The 27,555-nt window shown below is 43.9% G+C and overlaps 2 protein-coding genes across 5 annotated transcripts; one reads left to right on the top strand and one right to left on the bottom strand.

Annotated features, from left to right (window-relative positions):
* The first annotated feature begins 469 nt into the window (after positions 1-469).
* On the top strand, positions 470-6,042 carry btla (B and T lymphocyte associated). The gene is made up of 6 exons (XM_076723783.1): positions 470-768; positions 3,290-3,613; positions 3,763-3,804; positions 3,893-4,018; positions 4,126-4,160; positions 4,252-6,042. Exons 1-6 carry the CDS (start codon positions 663-665, stop codon positions 4,585-4,587), a joined length of 969 nt encoding a protein of 322 aa, XP_076579898.1. The 5' UTR covers positions 470-662; the 3' UTR covers positions 4,588-6,042.
* Positions 6,043-13,935: 7,893 nt separating this feature from the next.
* On the bottom strand, positions 13,936-27,276 carry LOC143316005 (OX-2 membrane glycoprotein-like). 4 transcript variants are annotated; one of them, XM_076723663.1, is made up of 9 exons: positions 27,153-27,254; positions 26,008-26,180; positions 25,692-25,776; positions 25,422-25,550; positions 24,801-25,124; positions 23,925-24,254; positions 22,123-22,407; positions 21,138-21,239; positions 13,936-15,883 (listed from the first exon to the last, which is right to left on the bottom strand). In XM_076723663.1, exons 4-9 carry the CDS (start codon positions 25,489-25,491, stop codon positions 15,879-15,881), a joined length of 1,116 nt encoding a protein of 371 aa, XP_076579778.1. In that variant the 5' UTR covers positions 25,492-25,550; positions 25,692-25,776; positions 26,008-26,180; positions 27,153-27,254; the 3' UTR covers positions 13,936-15,878. The 4 variants fall into 4 exon arrangements, with proteins under 4 accessions (XP_076579778.1, XP_076579779.1, XP_076579776.1 ...); XM_076723664.1 differs by lacking the exon at positions 26,008-26,180 and adding an exon at positions 26,932-26,969 and having other exon boundaries at positions 27,153-27,242; XM_076723661.1 differs by lacking the exon at positions 26,008-26,180 and having other exon boundaries at positions 27,153-27,276.
* Positions 27,277-27,555: the final 279 nt, after the last annotated feature.

Genomic DNA, 27,555 nt, shown 5'->3' with positions numbered 1-27,555 from the left:
AACCTGAAGTGCTTGGTTGGTGGAGCAGTGCTCTAAAACCTGAATGAGACTGAATCATTGACAGACAAGCAATCCACAGGCTGGTGGGGTTGTCTGATAGGAACCACACACACACACACACGCACACACACATTAACACACTGCACAAGGCGGCACAACTTTGCAAGAGGCGTAGATGGTGAAGATGAAAGGAAAGGAGAGGAGAGAGGAAGTCAGCCACAGACACTGCCAAGAAGTGAAGCCGTCAAGGTGCAAAGACTGAAACAAGACTCGGAAATGACAAGTTCTGTAAGTGAGGGACACTATAGTAAATCATGAGGTCTTTACAATAACTCTACCATAGCAGGGTCTGCACCTGAAACTCTGAAACGGTGGGAACCCCCTAATCTGAGATGCTTGACTTCACCGGATTTGCAGCGCTTGCAGAAGCAGGACCACCCACCGACCTTCACTCCCCTCCACTGCACTCAGCAACCCTACTTTAAAGGGGGAAGAGGCAGTGGTTCAGAAGGGAGTGACCAGAGAGGTGAAAGAGGAAGCAGCATGTAGCTTGAGTATCTCCATCCTCAGCTGCAGAACTTATGTGTCGTTGTTTTTTTTAACCAAATAACAATGCAGTGCTCAGAGGAACGTTTCCCACTTGGATTGGCTGCGACTGGAAGATGACTGCAGGTTTTCTGAGTGTTCCCATCATGAGGCCTAACCACTGCTGGACCATCCTGCATGTGTCCATGTTGGCAGCGCTGTTTTTCACCGTAAACGCTAACAGTAAGTTATTATTTTTTGCATATGGTGCTTTCTCACTGTTTGTGTAGTGTTACCTTTCTTTCCTCTGTAGGTCTGTAATGTGTTAAATCAGGCTTTTTGGCTGAATACTCAGCTTTTTTAAGTTCACCGTGACCACGATCCAAACTCTCTGGGGGCCTCATTTCTGTATGGGTCATGGACTTTATCGTGCTGTGTACATGGTAGAGGTTTGATAATATACTTACAATATATACTTGCACAGTTTTTGAAAGGATCAATGTGGTGTTCAATCATCTTCCAAATCCAAGTGGCACAGTTTGGTATAAAAGTCAGAGCAGATATCAGCATTTGTATGTCAAATGTGATTATGTATTCCTCATGTACTTCTCTTTAAAAGCGTGCAGATTTCATCATGAGTAGCTATTGAACGCAGTAAAAGTAAAAACTGCATAATGTCTGTTTTAGGTTCTAAAAAATCTACTTTCAGTCAATTTCTTTTGCAGCAGGAGGGTGTGTTTTTCGCGTGTGTGGGAGCTGGAAAATGGAAACAGATAGAGATTTTATATGCGTATGAAAAAGGAAGACATATTTATAAAAATAATGATTTACTCATTATCATACTTATTAATCGTCCGCCCACTCGATGTTCCTTGTCCGTTTGAAGTGTTAATGATTTGTACGAGGGACGTAACAGTTTCTGTAATTTTCCCTCGCTCGTGTCTTGTGCCTTAAACGTTTCAATGTGGTCTGAGAGCGGAACAGGTATTATTTTATGATGACTAATATTGGCAGCACTGAGTCACCAAACTTTTCAAATAAACATTCAAAACAAACTCATAATCAGACGTGTCAATATTCCCACCATGCATGTGTGACATCAGTAGCGTTAAAAGGTAATTTGGGGATTTTTATAAATGACTAACAGGTGCAGAAGGTTTTGGGAAGCTGTGGAGTGGGCTACAATGGCTGCAACGTGGTCCCTGAGGGCAACTGCGCCCGTCAAAGTACGACCATTTAAAGTTCTTATTATTGCCACTGATAGGCTCAGGCTGTGATTTTAAGTCTCTGACAACATTATGAAGAGGATCCCTTCAGAGATAGACCTTTTCAGAGAGCCACTTCTGACTGAGAACCGAAGCCGTTATCGCTCTCTTCAGAACCCACCAGACTCCTGTGACAAAAACAGTTGCTGGTCTACCGCCGCCTGCTTTGAGTTTGTTTGTTGTTGTGGGCAAATTACTGTTTTTGTCAAAGGAGTCTGGTGGCTTTAAATGGAGCGATACAGTGACAGATGTTTCTGGTTAAATGAAAAGGATCTTACTCTAACGGAAAAGTCTGTCTGTCTTCCCGTAATGTTGACACAATCTGAGCCCGTCAGAAGCAAAAACACTTTTCGTGGATGTACCTACTGTGACGGACGTGTTCGCCTCAGCTGCTGACTGAGGTGATCTGGACCAATTCAGGACCAATTCCAAAACTCATTGCACATATTCGTCATTTAGACCTCAAAATATGTAAAAAAAAAAAAAATAGGGCCCAGGTTTAAAAATATTGGAATTGCCCTTTAATTTAATGCAGTACTTGCAAATGCTTTTGAACGGTCACCCAATCAGCTCTGAACAAACATTTCAGTTAACACTTTTCAACAGGATGTAAGTCACTGAGAAAACCAGTACTCCTGGATTGAGCAAATAACCATTCAAGAGTGACCGTTGGGGCCTGCCACTCATGAGCAGTGGCACACGTGCCTGATGTTCAGCTGACAGCAGTGTTGTAGCTTTCAGCAATTTGCAAAGCGCTCAGCGGGTATCAGGGTCTGCAACAGGTGAAAGTCAGATTTGTGGGTTTGAAGTTCCCCTTCAGACACTAAACTTTTCACTCTCAGTTCCCTCTCATGCAAACTGTGTTTCCACTCATCATAAAATCACATGTCACAGAGTCATTTTTTTCCAGTGTGTTTAGTTTTTATATTTTCACTCAAACTCTATTAAGCCGTGCACACGTTTACTGGTCTTTTGAACTTGTGTTATGATGGTACTTCCTCCTTTCACTCATGTCACTCAACACACAGTAGGCTGCAGATCTGTATTTCAAATATGTGTTGAACATCCCCTCAACCACTCTCTTCAGGGTATCTGCAGGGTAGCCTACAGCTAACGACAGCTACTTGGAAGCTCATCGACTCTTAATGGGCCAGCGTCTATTCCAGCAAAATGTTAAATAAACTTAACTGAACCATTTTCAACTGTTTATTCCATTCATCCACTTTCTGCTGCTCCTCTGAGTCCAGGTTGTGCTCACTTAATTGTAGAATTCAGAATTACTGTTGTGTGCTGCTGCAAAGTGTCAGAAAAAATGGGATGTAACCAGTTGATTATGGCCGGTATTAAATTGCATTCTGTGTGGTATTTAAAAGGTCTTTAAATGTTTTTAACGTGAACCTTTTCAAGCTCTAGTGTCATCTTCCTTTGTCAAAACTGTATCATATTAAACTGCTAAACGATCTCTTCTGTATGTGTTTGTTATCATTTTCCTTCTGCAGGTGGAGATTCAAACTGCGAGACAGAAATTGAAGTGTGGCGCGACACAAGTTATAAAGCTGACGCTGGGAAAAGCCTAAAGATTCACTGCCCGGTTAAATTCTGCAACAACTCAACACCAACAGTCTCCTGGTTTAAACTTGAGGATACTAATGTCCCCGTCAATGTGAGCAGTGGCAGCCACATTAAAACAGAGTGGAACAATTCAAGCCATTTGGTGGGGACATCATATTTGATTTTCCAAAACATTCTCATAAGCGACTCAGGTGTGTATCAGTGTCGCAGTGATCTCATTGGGAGTCATAAAATCAAGGTCTTTGTCCATGGTGAGTCTAACTTTCTGTAAACCCATGTTTACATTGTACAACTTACATTTCTAACTGCTACTGAACAGTAAATGCAGAAATGTATTCTGGTTTCAGTTGGAAATATAAAACATTTCTTTGAATCAGTCAGACTCTGTACTGTTTTGTAGATGTTGAGGAGTCTACCAATGTGACAGAGAAGAATGGCACAGGTAAGAAGCTATCTTACATGGAACCTATCTAACTTCGCTTTAAAGACATCAACACATTCATGAGTCGAACCTCCCCCTTTTCTCACAGGCAACACAAATGCAGGCTCTGAGCCCAAAGCAGATCTATGGATGTACGTGTACGCTGCTGCTGGGATCTTGGCATTTGTCATCATAGTGATAATTATATCTGTTGCATCGATGCAAATGTGTAAAGGTGAGAATACTCATTACTCATTAAAAGGAATTCTGCTTTCCACAATAAAATGATGGAAAGTATTTGAATTAATGTGACACTAATGCCACCAAACTGTCATCACGCAGGGAAACCGAAGAAAAAGATGCAAACTGATAATCAGGTGATACGAGGATACACTTCAAACATCCACCTCATGCCATTCTTTCTTCAAACATTTCTTTACAACATACATTTTTTTTTGATGTTTGCAGTATATGGCAATCCCCATGGTTGAGCAACCTCTCCCACACGCCAGCCTCCAGGCGTCGCCAAGAGGAAGCCCCTCTGCGCCGCCATCTCTGAAATCGAACCGGAGAAAGACACCGCCCTCACAACCCAGTGAGTTACCATTACCGAGAGACAATAAGGACCTCTACGCCAAGGTTAAAGAGGACCGAAAGAGACAGAGGAAGACAGTGGAGGAAGAGGGGGGTTCTGTTGTGTATGCTGCCCTCAACCATCAGCCTCCAGCAGGGGCTGCTGCTCGGCCGCGGAGGCCGAAGGAGGAGAGTTCAGAGTATGCAGCGATCCGTGTTCCAGGCCACTAGACACTAGAAGACTGGTACACCCCAGAGGAGCTCAGGCCGACAATTAAAAGTGGATACATTTACCCTTTCACAGCACGGGGCGCCACACAGAAAATTCACTTGAACAGGTTTCTATTTGCGCTTTTGTAAAAACTGCTCTCTGGACACAGCATGCGGACATCCCACCCAATCTACCTGAGACTCTAAAGACTGGCCTGAGGGTATCAGTGCTACAATTAGTGTCTCCACCATTTGGTCGATGTTCTAAAGTCACCTGCACACCTGCAACAGCAGGCAACGGGGAGCATACCAACCTGAACCAACGGCTCTGTGTGGCACATATGTCACATGACTGAATGCAAATAGAAAAGGTGCTTTGCTGTCCTTGCCAACACTTGAAAGCTGAAAAGATTAAATGTAAGTTTGCAACAGCATCAGTACCACCTGCTGCTGTTTGAGTATTAGCCGAGATCAAACGTCAGTGCTGTTGCCCAATATGCTGTCTGATGAAACAATAAATAAAGGTATCCCGCCCAAACAGAGGAAACAAGAGAATTCAGGAACTCACTGACGGTCTCTACACGCCCACTCAGTGCAGAGAAGAGGTCTAATCAGGCACAATAAGCAAAAAAATCAGCGTAAGTGTTGGGCTTTGGACGAGAAATACGGCATTACCAAGAAATGGCAAAGCTGACAAGCTTGAGTATGTTTTGTTGAGTTGCTAACAATGACATCATGAATTTGCCACCTTCAGCTACTTTCTACGCTAACAGTTTTGGAAAAGGTAAAGGTACAGTAAAATGTTGAATTGTTTTTGTTAATCTGGAAACGTTACTGATATAATCTCACTGGAGCCGTGGTGCAGGATTTCTTCAAATCATACAAACAAATTGCAGGCGCATTAATCAACCTTTGCTTCAATACTGAAATGGCCAGAGAGCACCAGCCTCCATAGAATGACACCACCATGGGAAAAGGGCTGAAACTAGACTCCGAATTCCTCAGAATGTATATATCTGCAGCACCGGAGAGGCCGAATGCAAACCAAAGTAAATGTGTTTTTAGGGAATTTCCACAAACTGTCAACAACTGATGTGGATTTGTTTGTGACATTGGTTTGAATGTTTCATGTCATGCACTCACCAGAGGTTAAAACTGTGACTTTGTGCTGTTGCACATCCATAACTTGAATCTACTCTTTGGAGTGCCATCGCATCTGATAACAGTAAGGGTTTCATGAGCTTGTAACCTGTATAGTACCATATCAAGTACTGACTAACCTTCTCACTATATGGCTGACAATACTGAGCTTCTGTAATTTTGTGTTTTACACCTTCTTTGAGTTATTGATTGTGCTTCTTTGACTGTGAAACAGAGAATGTATTAATAATCTTATTATCTTGTGCAATCAAATAACATGATGTGTATCCATAACTGTTAGATATGAATTAAGATTATATGATGCCATCACTGCTGACTTGCTTTCGTTGTGTTTTTCTTGTAAAACCACCGTGGAAACAAAAATGTTTATTCAAAAACTAAAGTGTGTGTGTGTGTGTGCCAAAAATGTGATATGTTAAGTGTCGTGGCAAGGGGGTATGCATACATCAGAGACCACGGTAATCAAAAACAGGAAGTAAAGTAGACCACTTGTCATTTACTGCGATATAGGGAGCAGATCTGCACAAATAGCTGTTTGACAGAGCTGGATAGCTGGTTCTTCAAGTGTTTCCACCATGAGACTTAACTTCTGCCTGACCATTCTTCATGTGTCCAACTTCGCGGCACAACTCCTCACATTGGATGCTAACAGTAAGTTTCTGTTGTTTTATCTACATTGCTTGTGCTCAGTCTGAGGAGGTCTTTGTCTCTCTGTCGATTAGTAATGTATTCTCAATGACGATTGTGATCAATTATGTTTTGCAATGTTTAAAGATAGAACGACGGAAAAGGATTCAAATACACTTTTTGTACATCATAAATCAATACCAGGCGTACAGATACTCAGCAGTGCAGTGTTAAAATTCAACTCGGAAATAAATGAGATTAAATGTGAATTTAGTTGGAATCAATTTAAAGTAAAAGAAAGAAAAAGAAAAATATGCAAGCAACTGTGGATGGTCCAACACGGACAGCTGTTAAACTGACAGAGTTGGGTCTTTGATGCTATAAAGCAGATTTTAGTTCATTGTACGCCTCAAGAGGATCTTTGTAGAGTCTGTGTAGATGGGTCATGGAAAATATTAACCACACCTTTTATAGATTATTTAAGGCTGTGGAATCTACATAAAATTGGCTTTTTCCTGGCAGTAAAAGCTCGACTTCTCAGCATCTCGCACTACATAAGTTCAAGCAGAGTGACCATCAGAGACATCAGAGCAGCTCTTTCGCTTTAAATGTAGCCTCAAACACAGGAAACCGCTTGTCCCGCTCAAAACCAAAAGTCAACGCTGACTTATTTCCCAGATGTACACAATGTCGTTAACATGAGCCATGATTGATGATGATGATGATGAGCCTTTTCCTGCACCTAGCCAAGCAGTTTCGCTGCCTAAAACTAAGCAAACTGTCACTTTTTCACATTAACCACATGACGGCGAAGGTCATGTACACCTGTCGCTGGTACCCTCCAACATTCATATACCGTATGTTGTTTTGGGAACGTCATGTCTTTTTGGGAGTCAATGACAATCGACCTGTTCATTGGTTTAGGTATGAGGAAGTGTTGTTCCAACCGCGGCTCCAACGCAAATCTCTCATCCAGCAAACTTAAACCCATTTAAATTGGAAGAATTTGATTCAGCGAGCGCAGAATTTAAGATAAACCAAGAACTTTAACCACAAAGATACCAGAGATAAATTCCTGACCTGAATTTTCAGTTTGATGGTCACAGCTGCAGCATGAAAAACCCAGACAACGTTTTCTGTGATCTAATTCTGTGCCATTCATACTGGCTGATTTTGAGGTTTAGATAACTTTTCACTGCTTTCACATTCTATCATCAGCATGTGGTGTCATATTTGTTACCAGGTGAGGATGTCATGTCTGATTAGTATGTTTTGTTATCATTTTCCTTCTACAGGTGAAGATTCAAACTGCGAGACAGGAATTGAAGTGCGGCGCGACACAAGTTATGTAGCTGTCGTTGGGAAAAGCCTAAAGATTCACTGCCTAGTTCATTTCTGCCACAACTCAAAACCAACAGTCTCCTGGTTTAAACTTGAGGATACTGCTGTCCCCGTCGATGTGAGCAGCGGCAGCCACATTAAAACAGAGTGGAACAATTCAAGCCCTTTGAAGGGGACATCGTATTTGATTTTCCAAAACATTCTCATAAGCGACTCAGGTGTGTATCAGTGTCGCAGTGATCTCATCGGGAGTCATGCCATCAACGTCTTTGTCCATGGTGAGTCTAACTTTCTGTAAACCCATGTTTACATTGTACAACTTACATTGCTAACTGCTACTGAACAGTAAATGCAGAAATGTATTCTGGTTTCAGTTGGAAATATAAAACATTTCTTTGAATCAGTCAGACTCTGTAATGTTTTGTAGATGTTGAGGAGTCTACCAATGTGACAGAGAAGAATGACACAAGTAAGAAGCTATCTTACATGGAACCTATCTAACTTTGCGTATTTTAATTTGCGTATGTGAGTCATGTCATCAGCGTCTCTGTCCATGGTGAGTCTAACTTTCTGTAAACCCATGTTTACATTGTACAACTTACATTTCTAACTGCTACTGAACAGTAAATGCAGAAATGTATTCTGGTTTCAGTTGGAAATATAAAACATTTCTTTGAATCAGTCAGACTCTGTAATGTTTTGTAGATGTTGAGGAGTCTACCAAAGGGACAGAGAAGAATGACACAAGTAAGAAGCTATCTTACATGGAACCTATCTAACTTTGCGTATTTTAATTTGTGTATGTGAGTCATGTCATCAGCGTCTCTGTCCACGGTGAGCGACGGTATCATAGATGCAGTAAACCTTTTCTTACTGCCACTGAATGATTCATGAAGAATTCTTCTTTGATTTCTAAATAATCTGACTGAAGTTAAGTCACCTTTTGTGCGGCAAATAAACAACATGAATCTCTTTCAGGCCGTGTGGAACTCACCACAGTTGTGATTGACTAAGAAAACGACATCCATTCTCACAGTGATGTCGCTGTTTCACCTGCGTTGCACGGCATAAAAAAACTCATGAATGTTTTTACATGAATTAAATCTACAGGTACTGTACTGATGCTTCTTTGATGCTGAGTTAAATGCCCTCTTTTATCCTGCATATTCAACAGGTACAGGACAAACTACTCAGGAAGCTCTCTGGCCATTTGTTTACCGCGTTGTTGGAATCGTGGTGTTTGTCGTCATCGTGATAACACTTCATGTTAAAACAAACTCTGTGTGTAAAGGTGAGTATTGTACATACAGTCGTTGTTCGGCAAAACACACACTCTGCAGACTTCCTGCCGAAGGTCCAATCTGATGACAAATCAGTAAAAAAAACAGATAAAAAATGCGACAATGCAAAAACGATAAATGTAACACAGCACTAATTCACTGAAATGATTCTAAAAAAACAAACTGATGTCTCTTGATGTCAATCCAAGGTATCCGTAACGCAGGAAGATCCGGAGGACCCTATCCGAGCCGCCAGCGCTCCAACCGTGGGTTGCCTCCCACTCATATCTATGAAAATGATCAGTAGTCTGTGTCCCTGTGCTTTGAAATCAGTCTGCTGTGTTCAATCTTAAGATATTATGGAGACGTGTAACTTACATCTGATTTATTCACATTTTTACTGAGCAATGTTCAGCTTTATTATTATGTTTTATGTTTATATGCTTTGGGAATTATTGATTGGGTTTGAAATAATAAATAATTTTTTTTTAATTTTTTTTTTTACCATGACAAAATATGATCAGTTTCTTCATCACAGTCTACTTACTACTGTAACTCATGCTGGTGAACTTCTAATTCCTGTAAATCAATCTACAAGAATACAGAAGTGAAATTTCTTAAGTGACAGAGAAACCACCATCCTTCCAGGGCTGAGTGCGTGTGTGTGTGCGTGTGTGTGTGTGTGTGTGTGTGTGTGCGTGTGTGTGTGTGTGTGTGTGTGTGCGTGTGTGCAGAATGTAAGATGTGTATAGGTACATAGTTTTGCTTTCTGTACAGGTAACAATCTTTGTGCACACATCCGGTGCAGACACCTTTTCTAAATGTGATTGTTTATCTTTATTAGTGTGTGTGTGTGTGTGTGTGTGTGTGTGTGTGTGTGTGTGTGTGTGTTTGCACCTCTGTTCTTTGTGCTCTTTTGATGTTGACTGAAGCAGCTTCTCTTCTGGAGTACAGTCTCTGTTGTGCGTTTGGGAGCCGACAGACTGTCGACTGCTGAACAGGAAGCAGAATTAAACCACATGTCACGTAAACATATTGCGTATAAAAACAAAGCCTGAAAGCTGTGTTACAGTTAAAGAATAAAGCTAAGTTCATGCTAACATTGTCTTATTGGAACTGTTATTTGGTCATAAATTAAAGTAGCAGACAAGCAGATTATAGCAGAATACTTTTTGCTAATCCATCAAGTAAACCTTCATCTGCTGGTGGTGCTAGACGAAAAAATCAGGGGATCACCAAAGTCACTAAGATTCATCATCTGGGGACCACGAATGTACAAAATTTGACGAAAAATGATGAAGATGATGAGATGTTTCAGTGAGGACCAAAGTGGTGGAGCGGCCGACCTACACTGACATGCTAGCATGGCTCAAAACTTTACCTTTAGCTTTGGAGATGAAAAACATGAAATGTGATAAAAACCATGCTAAACAGCAAGCCACGGTATAATATGCTATTAAATTCTGTTGAGTATGCAGAGCTTGAAAATGAAAATGTAGTTCAGTCATTTATTTCACGCTGATACTGCTGCATAGTGAGTTGCGTCACCTCATTTGTATTTGGCCCCAAAAATGAAAGGTCAAAGATCAGTGCTCACCTTAATTCCATGTCACTGACAACAACAGATAAAGGCAGAAATATTGGTGTAATTATTGATTCTGACCTGAATTTAACAACCATTTAAAGCTCATTACCAAATCAGCCTACGACCACCTGAAAAATATAACCAGAATTAAGGGATGTCTGTCCAAAGAAGACATGGAAAAACTGGTTCATGCATTTATTTTCAGTAGGTTGGACTATTGCAATGGAGTCTTTACTGGCCTAAATAAAAAATCAATTAGGCAACTACAGCTGATTCAAAATGCTGCTGCACGAGTCCTTACAAACACCAGAAAAACGGACCATATTACACCAGTCCTCAGATCACTACATTGGCTTCCTGTGAGTCAAAGAATAGACTTTAAAATCTTACTGTTGGTCTACAAAAGCATTAAATGGTCTAGGACCGAAATATATTATAGATTTATTAACTCCATATGAAGTATCCAGACCTCTCAGGTCATCAGGGACAGGTCTATTGGTCTAAACAAAGTGAAGCAGCTTTCAGTTATTATGCTCCTCACCTGTGGAACACTCTCCCTGCACACCTGAGGTCTGCACCAACCGTCAGCTCATTTAAATCAGGGTTGAAAACATTATTATTTGCTACAGCTTTTACTTAAAGTAATCATTCTAAATGCTAAATTATTGTCTTTTACTGGCGTCTGTTTTTAATTTTCCTTTAATTGTATTTTATTTTTATTATTCTGTTCTCTTCTAATCTCTTTCTTACTTTCTTTCTTTGAAATGTATGATTTTAATGTATTTTTATGCTTCTGTAAAGCGCTTTGAATTGCCTGGTGTATGAACTGTGCTATACAAATAAATTTGCCTTGCCTCAACATTTTCCATTCAGAGATTTCGAAACACACAGTACTAGACTGAATTTAATAAATCAGCGTAAAGTCAGTATCAGTATGAGTCACCCATCACATACGGTTGTTAAAGCACCTGTTAAGGGCAGACAGACGGGGGGGGGGATACCTCCTTATTGTTCTATTTTGGCTCATCACAAGATCAACTCTCTCCCACCCTGACTGCAGGAAATGATACCTTTCAGTTCAGACTGAAACCAGCGACAAAACTCAACAATAACTGAACCAATAATCTCCACCGAGTTTGATTCTGAAGGTCATGAAGCACTTCATTTCTCCAACAGGAACCACATCCAAACACGACTGTTAGAGACACGAGAAAAGCAACGTTTGTCATGTGTCGAAAAGACGTGGAATGTTAAAAAAAAAATGAGCGAACGATAACAAAGCCGACAATCATGAGCGGAAAACATTTCATTTTCAGAGACTGGATCAAATGCTTTAGCTGCTATGCATAACCTTGACATCTAGCATGCAACGACATAATATTTATATTAAGAATTAACACTAACTCAAACTGAACAGCTGCTCAGCATCTTGACTTTCAAGCATGGACTTGTGACTTTGTGGTGACAAAACTTTAACCACATCAACTGATTAATAATTCTCTGTAGATCTTGATCATCACAGATTAAGCAACTGAAGCCGTCCCGGGGGGTGGGGGGGGGTGGGGGGGTCCTTCACAGCTGGGTAAACAGTCAAAAACACGATTCAAAACGGACTTGGAGGACGAGTGGAGAGCGAGGCAGCGATAGTGGGGAGCTGTAGGTACAGTGCAGGGGCTGCATGAAGCACATGGAGCAGTGTGGCCTGTGGGATGTGCTACCTCTGTGGTTTGAAAGTGCTAAAAGCTGACGTACATTGCTGCACCGGCTGCACAATCTGGCACAGGCACTCACACACACACACACTTGCACAAACATAGATACACCCCACCCAACATAGTACATCGCCCACCATCCACCATGTGAGACATGCAGGTGGGGGAGATTTATTGCCCCTTATGAAGAGAGTTACAAAGCAGGAAGTGGAGGCACTTGTGGGTCGTTTAAAGCTGTAATTAGACGTCGACATCGTTCACATCCAGGCTAGATGCTTCACTGTTATTTTGGAACATAATTGGACAAATTGTGGACAAACAAGGGGTAAACTTGAGGACTCTCACTAACAAGGTCGCCACCTAGTGGTTTAAAAGCAAAGCTCAAAAAAAGGTAACTGACCTGATGAAATCTTATTATTATCTGACAAGAGGATGCAGACAGACCAACAAACTCATGAAAAATCTTTTAAAAAGAACTTAAGTGATTGCTGAAATCATTATTTCCTAGCAGTTTGACTCCATAAACATTAAAAGCCCCCATGAGACCAAACAAAAACACACCGGTGATTTTTTTTTTGTGAAGTCCACTCAAAGCTGGCACGCTGTTTCCTCCAGATAAGCCTCACTGTTTTTATTAATCGTCAAATTATTCGCTTTAATGACAACAGTGTAATAATAATAATCAGAAAAAATCTGTCAAATGTCACAGTGACTCCCAGTAACAAAGGAACTACTTACCCTTTCCTGTCTTTGTGAGGTTTGTGGAAACTGTTGGGGGGAAAAAAAGGTGTTTATTTACATGAAAGATGTTTGGAGAAAATGTTCGGAACGGGCCAATTCAGACTGAATCTCCAACCTGGATAAAGAGTCAGGACACATGATTGGTTTTTGAGAGGCAAAGGTTTTCGGTTACCGTTCTCAAGAAAACGGTTTCTTTTTTAAGAAGAGCAAACTTGATATTTAACATTATTAGCATAGCACAATTAGCATTTGGTTAACCCGAAACCCCCATTTTCACTCATTACTTTTAGTTGAACGGTTAGCTAAAAGTAACGACTGAATAGCTCAAACAGATAGACTCCTCTGCTCGCTCGCTAACTGCAATCGTCTCTCTCAATTGGTGGCCAGTAACGTTAAAATGTTTCCTGAGAAGGAACATTAAAAGCAATGGCATCCTGCAGACTTAAGGTGGAATTAATGGCATGCTTTAATATCATGCCAGCAATGATCTGTCAGCGTGTTTTTCGAATGACTAGCTTCTCGTCAAACTCAAATTTATCCATGACTCGCGACTCACTCACTGTAATAACACCTGAAACGGCAACAGTGCTCATTTCAGGCTTTTTTTTTAAGCCTTTAAATATTTGCATTGGTTAGTCATAGATCATTTAAAATAAGCCACCAAGACAGAGTTATGCCACTCGTAGGGTCTGGGAGTGAAAGAGTAAAGTCACTGGAGTGGGCCGCGGAGGAAATGAGTTTCCTATTGTGTAACTTTCTGGTGAGGTTTCTGCGCCACCCACAGTCTTCATACATCAGAGCAGTGCCAAAGGAGAGAGCTGAGCTACAAACTTGAGGTATTATTTGTAAGAGAACATCTGATATTCTCACTCAATGTCTCCCAAAGGCACAGGATAAAAATAAGCAGTGAAACAGCAGCAGATAAAGTCTCAGTTTTTATTTCTGATTCACTTCTAACTTTAGCACCAGGACAGGAAACTAAGTCTCGACTCTTACAGATACTAAAAAGGTGAATGCTGTTCAAAAGACTGCACACATGATTATTAAACCGAAAGAACTGAAACAGCAAATGGACGACTTAGCTAAGTTTTTACTTCGATGGAGGCATTTATTAACATTTAACCTTTCTAATCATCCGTATATACAGATAACTTTACTGTAAAGTTTAATTGTATCCAACAGTGGTGTTTAATCGTTAATAGAAAGTATGTTTTTTTTTTCGGATAAATGTGTTTTTCTACAAAATTAAACCTTACTGTACACAGCCCACGTAGGCCCATATTAATATTTTCCCAAATAAAAAGCTAAAGTGTGCTAACACTGGTGCTCCCTACAGTTCACATACTGTACAACAATGCAAGCACACACACACATATGGACACACTCCAAATATCTTTTGCTCTCAAAACAAACACACACACGCAGAAACGCACAAACACCCGCACACACTCTGTGTCTCACACAAACAGTGACTCACAGCTGCAGGGTTCGTCCACACAGGAATCTGTTGGGCAACACATGGAGGTTACAGGTCGACCACCCTTCCCCTGTCCCGCACAACACAGCAGCTATAAATAATAACCCTTTCATTCCCTCCCTCTCAAACCATCCTTTCAGTCTGAGTCACGACAGGGCTGGTTCACTAAAAGTCAGATTTTAGCCTCAGTGCCCCTGCTTCTGTTTGATTTACTGTAATTTGTAAGTCTAGTTTCAAAATTGGCTCCTTTTAATCATCACCCTGGCCGATGACCGCAGATGGTTTTCAGGTGACGTAATGTGGCGGCCGTTTGGAGGACCACGGCGATCAGGCAGCAGTGCGAAGAACAGCTGATGTGTCTTTAAATGTTCCTCGATGGCCTTGGAAAACTATTTTCTCAATCAGCTGCGAGCAAGATGAAGAAAAAACACTTTGTGCCAAGGTTAGGACAGTTTTGGTTATTTCTGTGTTTGTGTTTTTGTCTGTTGTTTGAAGTGTACTGGACTCAGGTGGGAAAAGGCGATGTCACATACTGTACATATCGTACACCAATCAGAGTTGAGCAAAGTGTGAGTTAAAGTCTGGTGGATTTCGATCAATATTCTCTAAAAGAATACAGAAAAAGTGTTTTTTAGACGACTTCCGTGCTGTTTTTGACTGACAACTGACGATCTAGTCGATTTTATTACTGAGGTTCAAGGTTAATTTATTGATCATTCTACAACACAGGGTTGCACAATGAAATGCAAGTAGTAGTCCCTTTACGCTACACATGAAATGCTATCATCTACGGTGGAGGGAGGAGGACGAGCTGAGGAGTCTGACAGCCTGAGGAAAGAAGCTGCAGCTGCGACAGTGGAAACATCTGCAGTCAAACACACTTCAAACTGAGCAAACTCCACTCAGGCAAGATATATCGAACCTAAATTAACATATATATATAATTTATCATATAGTTCAACATCTGAGAATTGACCACACACGCACACACACACACACTGCAACCACAACCTTTTTAGTTGACAGAGCATCACTTCAGTCCCACCACTGGACCTCCATGATGACAAGACAAACGGGTGCAAATCTAATACCCCTTATTCATCTCACAAGGATTTCACCAAGGCAACTTTTCTACTGTAAGTGTAACACCTAGCATTAAATAACGTGGTTTTAGTTCTGTTTACTTCGCAGTAAAATGACAACATAGATTCGTGTCTGCGCGTCTTCACGGCTCGTGGGAGCAGAACCGGCAGCGTTGGCTCAGTTCTGTGAAAGCTCTGTTCCCTTCCTCTGCACGCTGAGCTGGAGGGCACGGTGCTGAGCAGCTAGGTCAGGCTCAGAGCTCCGCTGGACCTTCATCAAAGCAGCAGTGACGCCGGGGCTGCAAATCAGTCTGGACAGAAAGAGAGAGGGAGGCACACAGTTAGGAGGTCAGCTTTGTCCCAAGAAACTTTCCACAGCGCTTCATTTTTTTCCTTTCCATTAATCACGCAGATCCTTCCTCTGTCCCGTCAGGATGTGACAGCCTTTTCCCGACAGCACACACCTGAGATCTCATCAAGGACCGAGCACGATGAGTTCGGCGTCACGTTTTTGGGAAACTGGCCCATAAGTATTGGCCGATTAGCAAATGCTAACATTTGCTAATTATCATGAAACAAAGAGTAGAGCTGCGGCTGATGGTATTGAACATATGTGTACATGAAAATATGAGCTGACAGTGGTGCTAGCTCAGAGTCAGAGGACTGCAATCCATCCAATAGATGGTGAGATATTTCACTCTGGGCCAAAGCTATGGACAAACCAATAGGAATAGTAATGTTAGTCAACGTTGAACGATAAAAATGTTATCAACACAAGTTTTTAAATTTGTGACCATGTAGATTACAGCTACAACTTGTCATTTCCCCACAAATTGAATAATAGAAATTGCCCACTTGTACTCATCAAAGCATCCAAGTTGGAAATTGGTTCACACAGAACGTGAGGAAAAAACGTCTCGACAGGAGCACTCCTGTGAAGTCCTTCAAGGCAAAAATGTCACGACGTCACGGGCCGATGGGCTGCAATTACTCGATATCAATCCCCCACAAGAATGCAAAAACAAGCAGGCACATACACGTCTGTACGCACACACAGAGCCCCCAAAAACGCCCACTGAGATCCATAAAGACCACATGCAGAAAACAACGAAACATTGCAGGAATTCCACAGCCAGAACGAAGTGCCTGCCACACCTCGATGTACACGTAGCGGCAACGTGAGTTATTTAGAGGTGGCTCACTTGGAGGGAAGTCTACAGTCGACAGCCTAAAAGCCAATTAGAGCAAGAGTGACAAGGTCACTCGGCTGTGCGGGACAGAGAAAAGGAAAATCAATCGACTCCGCAGAGGCCAAAAAGTGCTTCGGAGAGAGAAAAATGGCTCACTCTCTCAATCATTTTAAGGTTAAAGATGGGTATTTTTTGCAGTGTGGCGAGCAGCACCTTCACCATGTGAACAACTTGGTGTGTTGCTGCTGTCTTTTTTTTTTTTTTTTTTAAGATATCGTGACTTTATGCTTGTGTTTCCTAATCTCTAAGGAACAGTCAGTGCTTCCCTCAGCCCTGTCCTCGTGATTGAAAGGGCAACCAGGGATATGGTCACTCCCCTGAACTTCCTGCGGTGCTGCAGATTGAAGGGTGCCACTGAAAACACTCACTTCCATGAATAAAAGGCCTTTATCTGTGGGTAACTTCCTGCCCCTTGACCACCACCATACCTTATAGTCTGTACATCTCCACCCGGCCACACCAAAAAAAACAATCATGGAAACACAGACACAAATAGACCAGCAGAATTTTACTGGAAGAGCCTCAGGCCTCGGCCCCCCCCCCCCTTCCCAGCCGTGATTGAAGCAGGCAGAGGCCGAAAGACGCCCACTGATTCAGAGGGAACCACGGAAGCCTCTGTGGCCGGTTCGCGGTTCAACTGTAGCCGCAGACATCACAACTTCTCGAGCCATCCATGGTGGGTTTCTCTGCAGCTGAGCATCTCAGGCGCACTTTAAATATTTGTCGGCTTCGAGTTTTACTTTCAAACAGCTGCTAGAAAACGAGGAAGGTCTGCAGCTCTGGCCTCATTCAGAGAGGAAGTGCTGATTTACAGGTACATCTAATGGCATCAAAGCCATGCAGATACTTTGGGTTTTACAGAACATGGGTCTGACAAGACCACAAAACAATCTGCTGCTAGTTATGGTTTTGTCTTGTGGTCTTCATACTGATTTAAAGTTGGCGGGGCTCAGCTGGAAAGAGGTGGCACACTGTGTGCTTTCATGCACCAATCATGATGAAGGAACATCTAAATCAAAATGTGATGATAGCTGTCGTCATTTCATCTGAACTTTTTCTTCGGTATGAGACCAGGACTGTTTCTGAAAAGTCGAATTTCTTAAGTCGGGGTACCTTTTTTTCATTGTGGATCACCAGCCGCTGTATTAGCATTAAATTTGATGCTAATACTGATGTTGTTGGATCACACATCAGAGATCAGAGGCGTGAAACCCCATTATGTGTGACAATACTCCCACAATGGCCTCTTGAAGTTGTGACAACGTGAATCAGCTCCAAATAAGGCCTTGGGACAGTCGCATCACAGCTGCAGCACAGCTCTCTTCCCTTAAACGGCGATCTGCATCACATCATAGTAAAAGCCTGTGTTCCTTGGCACATCTCAGCCAGGCCAAGACTGGGAAATACAGTGCGTGTGTGTCTGGACAGTCGAGTGTGAGAAGGGGCGTTGTTATCAGCTGGGCAGGCTTTCAACTTCGGACTCCGCTCCTCCTTGTCGCTGCTCCCTCCTCAAGGCCCCCCTTATGTCTGTCTTCCTCCGAAGTCCAAGGGATTAGACGGAGAAAGGGGGTCTTTTCTTCTGGCTGCGAACTCAAGACAATCAGCGCAACCACTTGTTATTCTGCTCAGGATCCACAGAGTTGGAAAACGAGGAAACTTGGACTCCCAATCTATTTTTGCAGTGACCCAGCCGCAATCCACTCAAGATAACTCGACTGAATTTCGGCCACAGATACTTGAGCAAGATCTGGTTCACAACACAACACTATCAATCACATGCAAATATAACAATCGAGAGTGTCAACGCTGTCCCTAACCCGTCTTGTGAGTTACGGACGCGCTTGCATCTACTGCGTGATTGAGGGTTTTGTTGTGTGCCAACAAAGCCCTCAATGTTGGTTTTGGAACTTGACGTGATGAAGCGATGAGGAATGTAGGAATCAAGGCGATATGTCAGCGGGTTTCCATCTTTGAGGCATCAGGAAAGCGGGCGTGGATGCCCTCAGCATTGTTATCGCACAAGGAAACAAAGAGGAGGCAGAGCCGGAGGAAAACGGAAAGTCGTTAATCATCTGATTGAGTTTTGCTTCGGAAATGCTCAAGAAGATTTCGACCGTTTAGAAAGCTTTCAAGGGTCCACGCAGATACGACAAAATATCAATGTAACACTGGTTGACTCTTGTGACACAAGCTAAATCGAGAGCAGCCCTGAGACCGTCCTGACCTTGAGACATCAGCTCCCACTTTTGTTTTTCTTCCTTCACGGCCGCCACTTTTGTTTGGCCGGCGAGAGCGCCGACGTCAGCCAAGGCCGCTGTCACTGCCGCAGAGGGTTTGGTTTTCCCTGTCTCTACTCGGCGGGCAGAAAATCTGTGATAAAGGGGAAGCGGGCAGCTGTCCACACACGCCACATTGCGCTGGCAGCACACAGTTTCCGTGACACCCAGCGGGGATTGTGGGAAAGGTGTTAACAGGAGTCAAGGGAGTGTTGATGACCCATGAATAAGCATCCACGCCTGCCACCTCTGTGTGGAAAGGAGCTGTGAGATGACCTTTAACGGTGTGCTTTCAGAGAAACGTGAGGCATTTCAAGCGTGGTTTGTTCACTCTCACTTTACCACCATGCACCTACGCCATGTTCACTTCCTCTGACATTTTTTTTTTTCCACACTGCAAACAGTTGGAACAGCTGAATTCCACAAATCTCCTTTATTTCTTAACATATAGTTAAGAATATTCCCTTTTTTAGCGTTTTGGGACACAATAGCCCATTATTGCCAATGAGTCAATTATGGTTTCGACCGTAGTCTGACTCTCTGAGGCCCGACACACCCAGACTCCAGTCGGCTGTCGGGCACCACTGGACGACCGATGGGCCGTCTGTTACTGTTGGAATTGGCCAACTTTAATCAGTTGCCATTATGCCAATTGGAGAATGTTTGAATCAGCATGTGAAGCAGTTTACAAGCGAGCTGGCTTGACTGATGTCAACCACTTACTGTGGTTTCTTCGAACATTTTATTTTACTCAAGCAAAGTTTTACAGTGCCAGGTTCCAACTCCTGAATCAGACATATTCCCAACACAGCTTTTTGTAATGTTTTTGGGATTATGACATCTTGTGAATGAACTTGTGAACACTCCAGGGGGAAATGTCTGGCTTTTTTTTTTTTGCTGTTAAATATGCCACCATTATTCATCAATATATTTGTCTTGTTTGGTACAGTACAGTTTTTATAACTTTGCGTCTGGAAGCATGTCGATGAGAGTGGTGGGAGTGAACCGAAACAATGCAGCTGTGGGCCTGAAAACCAAAACAATAAGCTGAAAGCGGCTGAAATGCTCTGGAGAGCTGAGGGGAGCTGCCCAGTCGGGTGATAATTCTCTGTGTGGTTGTCACAAAAAGCAGCCCCCTTCATACAAACACAATCATGTGATCTATTGTCAATATAAAAATCTTGACAACAGCAGCTTTAAGTGCAACCTTTAGCAGAAAAAAAAAAACACAGTCTAGTCGTCTTTGCTCAACTCCTCTGAGGTTTGCTTGTCAGGGCTCATAAAACCAAGGATGTTTTCTCTTTAACCAGAAGAAATGTGAACATCATAATCAATCCAATGACAACAGGCACTCAAGACTTGGCCAAGCACAACAGGCCACAAGATAAACAACGCACTGCATATCAGCTGAATGCTCCTCTCCCACGATAACGGCCCCGCAGTAGAAAGAGTCCCGTGGAAAAGCCTGCATTGTGCTCAGATGCTCAGCCTGCTTTTCAGTCGCTGTCACTCTTTTCAATAGCTCGGCCTCACATTTCTACACTGACAGTCACTCCTGAGGGATGTCGAGAAAAACCTCAGACTTCTGCTGAACTCTGAGGCCGTTCGAATCAACATTAGGAATTTCTCAGGAAGTGCTTCTTATTCACTTTCTTCACCCACGTTTTCCTGAGCTACTGGGGCACTGAAATTGGCAAGGGGAAACCCACTAACAGACACTCTCATAGCAGGAGCAGCAGTATTTTTGATGACATGCTCTAATTTACTCTTTTGCAACCACCCCTTTGCGCTTCCCAGAATGCCTCTGGAAAACCACGAGAGCACAGGCATGACCTTGCAGCACACAGCTGCTGCAAACACTGGTGTTTCGCCAGTACCGTTTTCTGTCTTATGTGGATTAAAACAAATCGTAATTAAACGGCACCTCATCAAGAACTGGAAATACGTTTTGCGAAGTCACGTCAGATGAGAGAGTGCGGCTTGACAGGGCGACCGTGGTGCCTTTTGTGGGCTGCGAAGCTGCAGACGTGGGGACTCACCATCGGTGCAGATGAAGCACTTGCAGAGACACACACAGAGACACAGGAGGAGGACCGCCGCCACACCGCACACTGAGAGCAGGATGACCATGGCTGGACCCACTGCAGCACACAAACACACACACACACACTTTAGCTCACTCCAAAACGCTGTTTACATTTCAAAATTACAATGTGTACGTTTATGACATCTGGACTAAACATGTTAGGTGATGTGGCGCGAGGACAATAATCCCTCTCATATGCCGCGACGTTACAGGATTCAGGACCCCATCAAAGCAGCCACAGCTGAAAATACACACATGTGGAAAACAAAAGCCTTCTCTCGACTGCACCTCAGCACACAAGGATGGGAGGCCAAACTTGTTTTTACACATTTTCAGTACTGGTACTGGAGGTACTTTTGCCTCTGGCCTGTTTCTTATGCACCTCCCCCTTGAGGATCATTTAATCTTGTATTTACACGAGTACCTGCTATTATCTACTGATGGGACTGCACATGACACAAACAAATCATGATTGCTGGAGAAGGTGTGTTGAAAATGCATCTTCTCTACACACCTGTCCAGCATATCCTCGACTGCCAGCCACTGTGGAGGTATAAAAGCTTAAGGATGAATTTCACCTGCCAGGTGTTTCCACTGACCGCGCCTGATTAGACCTCCCTGGAGGACTGAGCGAGCGTGCACAGCCTCAGCTTGACTGATTGACTCAGAGTCGAACCCCTCCAAAGGGTGACAAGCTAAATCTGAGGGGTCATGCGACAACTAATGGAGCAGGAAAGAAAGAGGAAATGTCTCTCTTTGGAAGTCGCCATATGCAAAAAAAGGCTGTAAAAAAAAAAGGCTTTAATCTTTAGAAACAAATCTTGTAAATAACGTGAAAATACTGAAGTATCTCAAAATTATTCTCAAGTATTTGAGTAGATGAACTGGACGTTTAACCTGATAAAATCCCATTAGAAGAGGATTTCCTCGCTCCTCACCGTTTGTGTTGAGGGACACTGTCAGGGGTTTCTTCAGACCCGGGTGGTGCACGGTGCACTTGACGGACAGGTCGCTGAGCAGCCCTGATTGGAAGAACAGCGTGCTCGTCACCACCGTCGTGCCGTCGCCCTGGTCGTAGGCGGACGAAATGGGCGGGCCGAGCGTTCGGTTGTCCCCGCCGATGTTCCACATGATCTCGGCTGCGGGCCGGGACTGGGCGGTGCAGTTTGCCTCCGTGACTCCCGAGGAGGAGGTCACATGGCTCACCTCTGGTTTGGGTAAAACTGGTGAAAGAAAGACTGCGTTCATTAAGAGTCAGTGTTAACACATTTCCTGTCATTTTGTTTGAGTCACTTTCATCATACACTGGTTCTTGCTTCCTGACACTTTGCCTTTTTTTTTTTTTTTGTCTGAGCGACCGCAGATTTGTCCCTCGGCCTTCATAATGGGGATGGAGAGACAGAGCACATCGCCTGTCAATCTGCCCCGAGGACACAATGGCACAAGCTGTCCTCGGACCGGCCGCCAGAAAACAGGCGAAGCAGCTTTTACGGACTGTGCGGTTGTGTTTGTGTGTCTGGATCTCTGGTTCCGTCAGTTTAAGACAAAGCTTGTTCAGCAGAGCAACGAGAAGCGCGCGCACACACACACACACACACACACACACACACACTGGGCGCCTTGTGTCTGGGGAAACAGTGAGCCACTCATCCCCTGGGCTTTCTCCCAAATTAATCACCCCTTTCCCCTCAGCGGCACCCCTCCCTCAGTCAACATTATCACTGCAGAAACACACACACACACACGGAGGAAGACAAACACAGACTCACACTCCTTTGCTCATGATGTCTAAGAGAGGTTACGCTCGTCTTTTGAGCGCCGGTTTACACCTCTGTGGCGCAGTACGGCAGCGTTAAGTGTCGGCGAGGGTCAGAAAAGTCGTTTAATGACTAGAATAACTCTCACCTCAGGGCGGCCTGTGGTTTGTTTATACACAGCGCTTCCCTTTCCTGTGCTGTGCCTGGATACACACACACACACACACACACATTTCCTCTCATCCTACAGTATATTTCCAGACAGTATAATCCCAGAGTTGTACAGTGTTAAAGCACATGGCACCATAAAGGTCCAGACAGTAGAGGAATGATATAATATGCTTAAATATTGCTTTTTGTGCTGCTCTGTGTGTATTTCCTTCTTCACTTTTGTGGATTTGTAATAAAAACCAATCTGGTGACAGTCACTGCAAATTATCTCGGGCTATAAACGCTCTGGTTTTCCAAGACAAATCAACATTATCAACAATAAATTTCTCAGAATTCATGGCAAAGCTCCACCGGGAAATCTTTGGTATTATGTCTGCTGTTGTTTTTCCAGATGCTACATCATGATCCTCCTGATATGGCAGGCATATCAGGAGAAGAGGAACGAACGGAAACGTCTCGGCATGAACAATGTCTGCATTAGTCATAAGTCGCTATTTCCAAAACAGCTTGATCGAGCATGATAATTCACTGGCGATGGCATCACCGAGGTGTGTCTCCGACAGGGAGATGGCGAAAGGTGTGCTCCTGTACTGCACTGAGGAGTGATGGCAGGTCAGAGGAAATGACTCAAGTGATATCACTGAAGTATCTCAGCTTGGTGCTTGGAGAAGAAAGGGTTTTAACAGAAACGGTGCGTTAAGTTGTGGGCGTGGAGCCCGAAGGCTCATTTACCGGACAGAGAGAGACTGGATGGAGTTCCATTAGTTCAGCGCAGTTTTTAGAGCTTGTACGCGTTTAAAGTTGGAACTCACCATACACGGAGAGGCAGGCGGTGGCGCTTCTGGTGCCGTCCGGGTACGCGTGGAACTCGCAGGTGTAGCAGGCCTCGTCCTCCGTCCTGACCGGCCGGATGGTCAGCTGGGTGTCGCCCAGGCTGCGGCTCAGGCTAACCCGGCCCGCGAACTGCTCGGCTACGGTCTGGTGGCCGCGCTTGGCGTAGGAGGCCACGGTGGTGGTGTCGCCCTGCTCGGCCGTCTTCCTCCACAGCACCTGGTGCACCCTCTCAGGGAGGCTGTACCAGCAGGACAGGGTGGACGGCTGCCCGCTCACGGCCGTCTTGTTGCCCTCCAGGCGCACTTTACCTGCGACAAAGGACGTGCTGCTGTTACTGATATTCTAAATCAAGAACGACACAATGTGTGATCATGCGACTGTATGTTTGCTGGATTTGTTTCTGCCGACAGACAACTTTTCAGGACTGCCGCTTGTTTGCAGCGGGAACAGGAGGAGCCTGAGAGCAGTAAAAATGTGTAAGCACATGTTTCACAACAGGAGGTGCCAAAGGGGAGCTGGCTGGGTGGGCTTTCTCCCCTGCAGGTCTGGGAGTTCAGACCTTAACCTTCTACTTCCTGTCTCGTAGGGGCTCCAGAGAGAAAAAAGGCTTTGTCTTTGTGGAAAAATGCATAAAAGATCAAATGTCAGGTGTGAGCTGCAGCGCTGAAAAATGCTTATCTAAGATAGTTTGTTCTTTAAAACAACAGAAGTAAGCAGCCATAGTCCCAAAACAAACAGAAAAACTGATTTATCATCGAGGAACATTGTATTCAAGGACCCTAAATGCTCTACCACTGCAATCTCTGTGACGGTGGGAGTCTTTTTTCATAGATTTCCGTGAAAGCCAGACTGACCTGTGACGCTGACGCACGTCTGGCCTTCTTGCGGCCCCGTGGGGAAAACGTCAAAGACGCAGCGGTAGCAGCCCTCGTCATCAGGCTGCACCTTCTTGATGGTGATGTAGCTGGCGTCGTTGTGGGAGGCGGTGAGCTGCACGTTGGGGTCTTGGTGGCTGACGCGGACGGGGGCGCTTTGCTCGTACGCCAGGAGGATCTTGTTGTGCCTGTCGTGCCAGCGCACTTGCCGGACGGTGTCGCCTGCGGCCGTGGTGACGTTACAGACGAGCAGGAGGGGCCGACCTGCCTCTGCGCTCAGGCTGGCAGGAGCTACCACCTCACCTGAGAGCACGTGACATTTCAGTTCCGTCCAGCCTTTACAATGCTTCAGTTACAAAGAGCTCATTCTAAAAACACAACAAATCTTACTTCAAGGTGAGTGTACACCGATGAAAACATAATTTCTTTAAATAAATACAGTTAGTTCCTTCCATCGTCCCAACAGTTCAGTATCTGCTTGACTTGTCGACCTAACCCTAACCTTTTAGGGTCTTGGGTAACTTCTAAAGATCCGCTTAAAATGAGTTGCAGTCAGTTCAATGAACCAAAAAGCACCGACTGGACGCCGAACGTACAAACCTTGTGTCCTGGAAACGGCCGTCCCGACTATCCAGAGCAGCAGGCACAGGGGCAGGGCAGGTCCACACATCGCACACTCAGGCAGGGTTACAGCTCACACTCTGACCCAGTATCACATCCAGGCTGCAGCTGCAAACACACACTGTCAGCGAGCTGAAACAGCTCCAACCACAGCCGAAACCTCAAACTGGCTTGTGGCTACATCACCTTTTAAAGAAAGAGGTTAAATTAGCAAAAGGTGTGAGTGTAGAAGCTGCGACGCAGACGTACCCGTCAGCCGTCCAGTGTTGTGACTCGTTGAGCTGCTGCTGTCGGTCAGCGCAGTCGTAGCTGCATCTTACTGGCACACTGTCTGCTGTCATGGGAAACATGAAGCCAGAGGATGACATGAGCAATGACAGCATCGTCTCAGCATCGTCAAGAGATCAGACTCTGGTGATACAATGTCAAAGCTTCAACAACAACAGCTGCTGACTCAAGAAACATCACCTGAGGTCTAATGGAGGTTTTAATACACAGCATGCACCCTGTGCTGGCAAACCCATCATCACCAGGCAGCAAAACCTCAAGATTTCAAAATTTATACCTGGAATCCAACCTCAAGGTAATTACAGTGGTCGGATGATGATGATAATGATGAGCCGTTAGTCATCAAGGTGATTGCAATGCACGCAGCGGCCGAGCTCAGCGGCTGCTCGGCTGTAAACGTCACAGTGTGTCAAAGCTCGGGAAGATGCCAGTGTGAGTCTACTCCATATCCTGGACAAAAAAAGGTGGAAACAGCAGGGACCAGGCCTTTGATCACACTCCACGAGTCAAGTGGACTTGCTGGAACAGAGAAACCCACCTAAACCACAAGACAGACCAGGTCCAGACCTCAGAGCTTTATGAGCGTTATTTGCTCTTTTACAGTTCCAACCATCTGGCTTCAAACATGCGGCCTGCTCCTGTTGGGCAAATCGCTTTTCCACTACAAAAAACGCCACTGATGTCTGACAGCAGGCTGTTAAAGAGGCCCCCGACAAATCAATCAGCTTTTTAATGCGAAACCCCAGCAGATTTAGAATAATGTAACTCTCCAGATTTTGGTGCATTTATTCAAGGTTAACTGAGCACATTACGATGGACGCACTGAGAGCAGGCTGGCAAAGCAAATCCTAAAAATCAGCTCTACGTCCAGATGTGCGCTGAACACCACAGCTGGGTCAGTCCAAGAAGACACAAGTTACAAGAGATTTCTTGAGCGGATTGCTGAAGAAAAAGGAACATTCACACTTGTATGTTATTTTAAAGCAGGAGGAAAAAAGCTTTTTGATGAGGCCAATTTTGAAGATGCAAATCTGTCTCTTGTGAGACATGAAAATCATAAAGAATTATAAAAGGCTTTAGAGGAAAAGTACAGTCACCTGAAAATAAAAAGTGCAAAATGCAAGCATAAGAAAAATATTTACTGTGCTTCAGAAATGTTTACAGAAAGGGTTGAAGATTAATTAAGTGGATTTAAACTCACTTTCTGGGTATTTAAGTCGACTATGAGGGAAGAAAACACTACAAAAAAAAAAAAAAAAAAAAAAAAAAAAAAAAGTAAAATGTGATTTAATTCACAACAATTCTAGTTTTCAAACATCCACTGATGGCTTCCAATACAGATAGTCAAACTAATTTAAGTTAACAAACCAATTACGCTGCAACTAAAAACCGTTTGTCACCATGAAAACACCTTCGCCTTACCTGCTGACAGATGATATTCCGCCACAAAGAGGTGCTCCCTGCGCTACGGGTGACGCGAAACTGGAGCGCAATCATCCATAGCTCATTGATTTCAACGACGACTGAACTGTGCTGAGTTCCTGCTGCCGCATTTCAGACCCACATCCCTAAAAAACAGCCTCAACTCTTCCTCTGTGACTCTGAGGAAAGCGCGACCTCCAGTGGCCACGCTGCGCACCTGCAGCCCACATTCACTGCGAGGCAGCGCACACGTGTGCATGTGTCCTGATCACAGGCTGATATCTGGCTCTAAAACCTTGAAATGTGTTGAACGTTTCGAAATGTAGATTCAGAAAATTGACATTTTATTATAAAAACACGTAGAAAATACAAATACATTCGCATCAAGCTCAAAAAGTGTTTC

The sequence above is a fragment of the Chaetodon auriga genome, chromosome 23 (genome assembly GCF_051107435.1).
Source record: "Chaetodon auriga isolate fChaAug3 chromosome 23, fChaAug3.hap1, whole genome shotgun sequence".
NCBI lineage: Eukaryota > Metazoa > Chordata > Actinopteri > Chaetodontiformes > Chaetodontidae > Chaetodon > Chaetodon auriga.
Note: the sequence above shows the minus strand (reverse complement) of the source record. Positions and strands in the feature narration are given on the sequence as shown.

Bases quoted from the DNA above. Each gene is read 5' to 3' on its own strand.
- btla (XM_076723783.1), top strand. From the start codon at position 663: ATGACTGCAGGTTTTCTGAGTGTTCCCATCATGAGGCCTAACCACTGC. The intron at 3,805-3,892 runs GTAAGAAGCTAT...CTTTTCTCACAG, and splicing joins GACAGAGAAGAATGGCACAG to GCAACACAAATGCAGGCTCT. The intron at 4,161-4,251 runs GTGATACGAGGA...TGATGTTTGCAG, and splicing joins AGATGCAAACTGATAATCAG to TATATGGCAATCCCCATGGT.
- LOC143316005 (XM_076723661.1), bottom strand. From the start codon at position 25,491: ATGTGTGGACCTGCCCTGCCCCTGTGCCTGCTGCTCTGGATAGTCGGG. The intron at 22,408-23,924 runs GTGAGTTCCAAC...TTCTTTCACCAG, and splicing joins CGCCTGCCTCTCCGTGTATG to TTTTACCCAAACCAGAGGTG. The intron at 21,240-22,122 runs GTGAGGAGCGAG...TGTGTGCTGCAG, and splicing joins AGTGTCCCTCAACACAAACG to TGGGTCCAGCCATGGTCATC.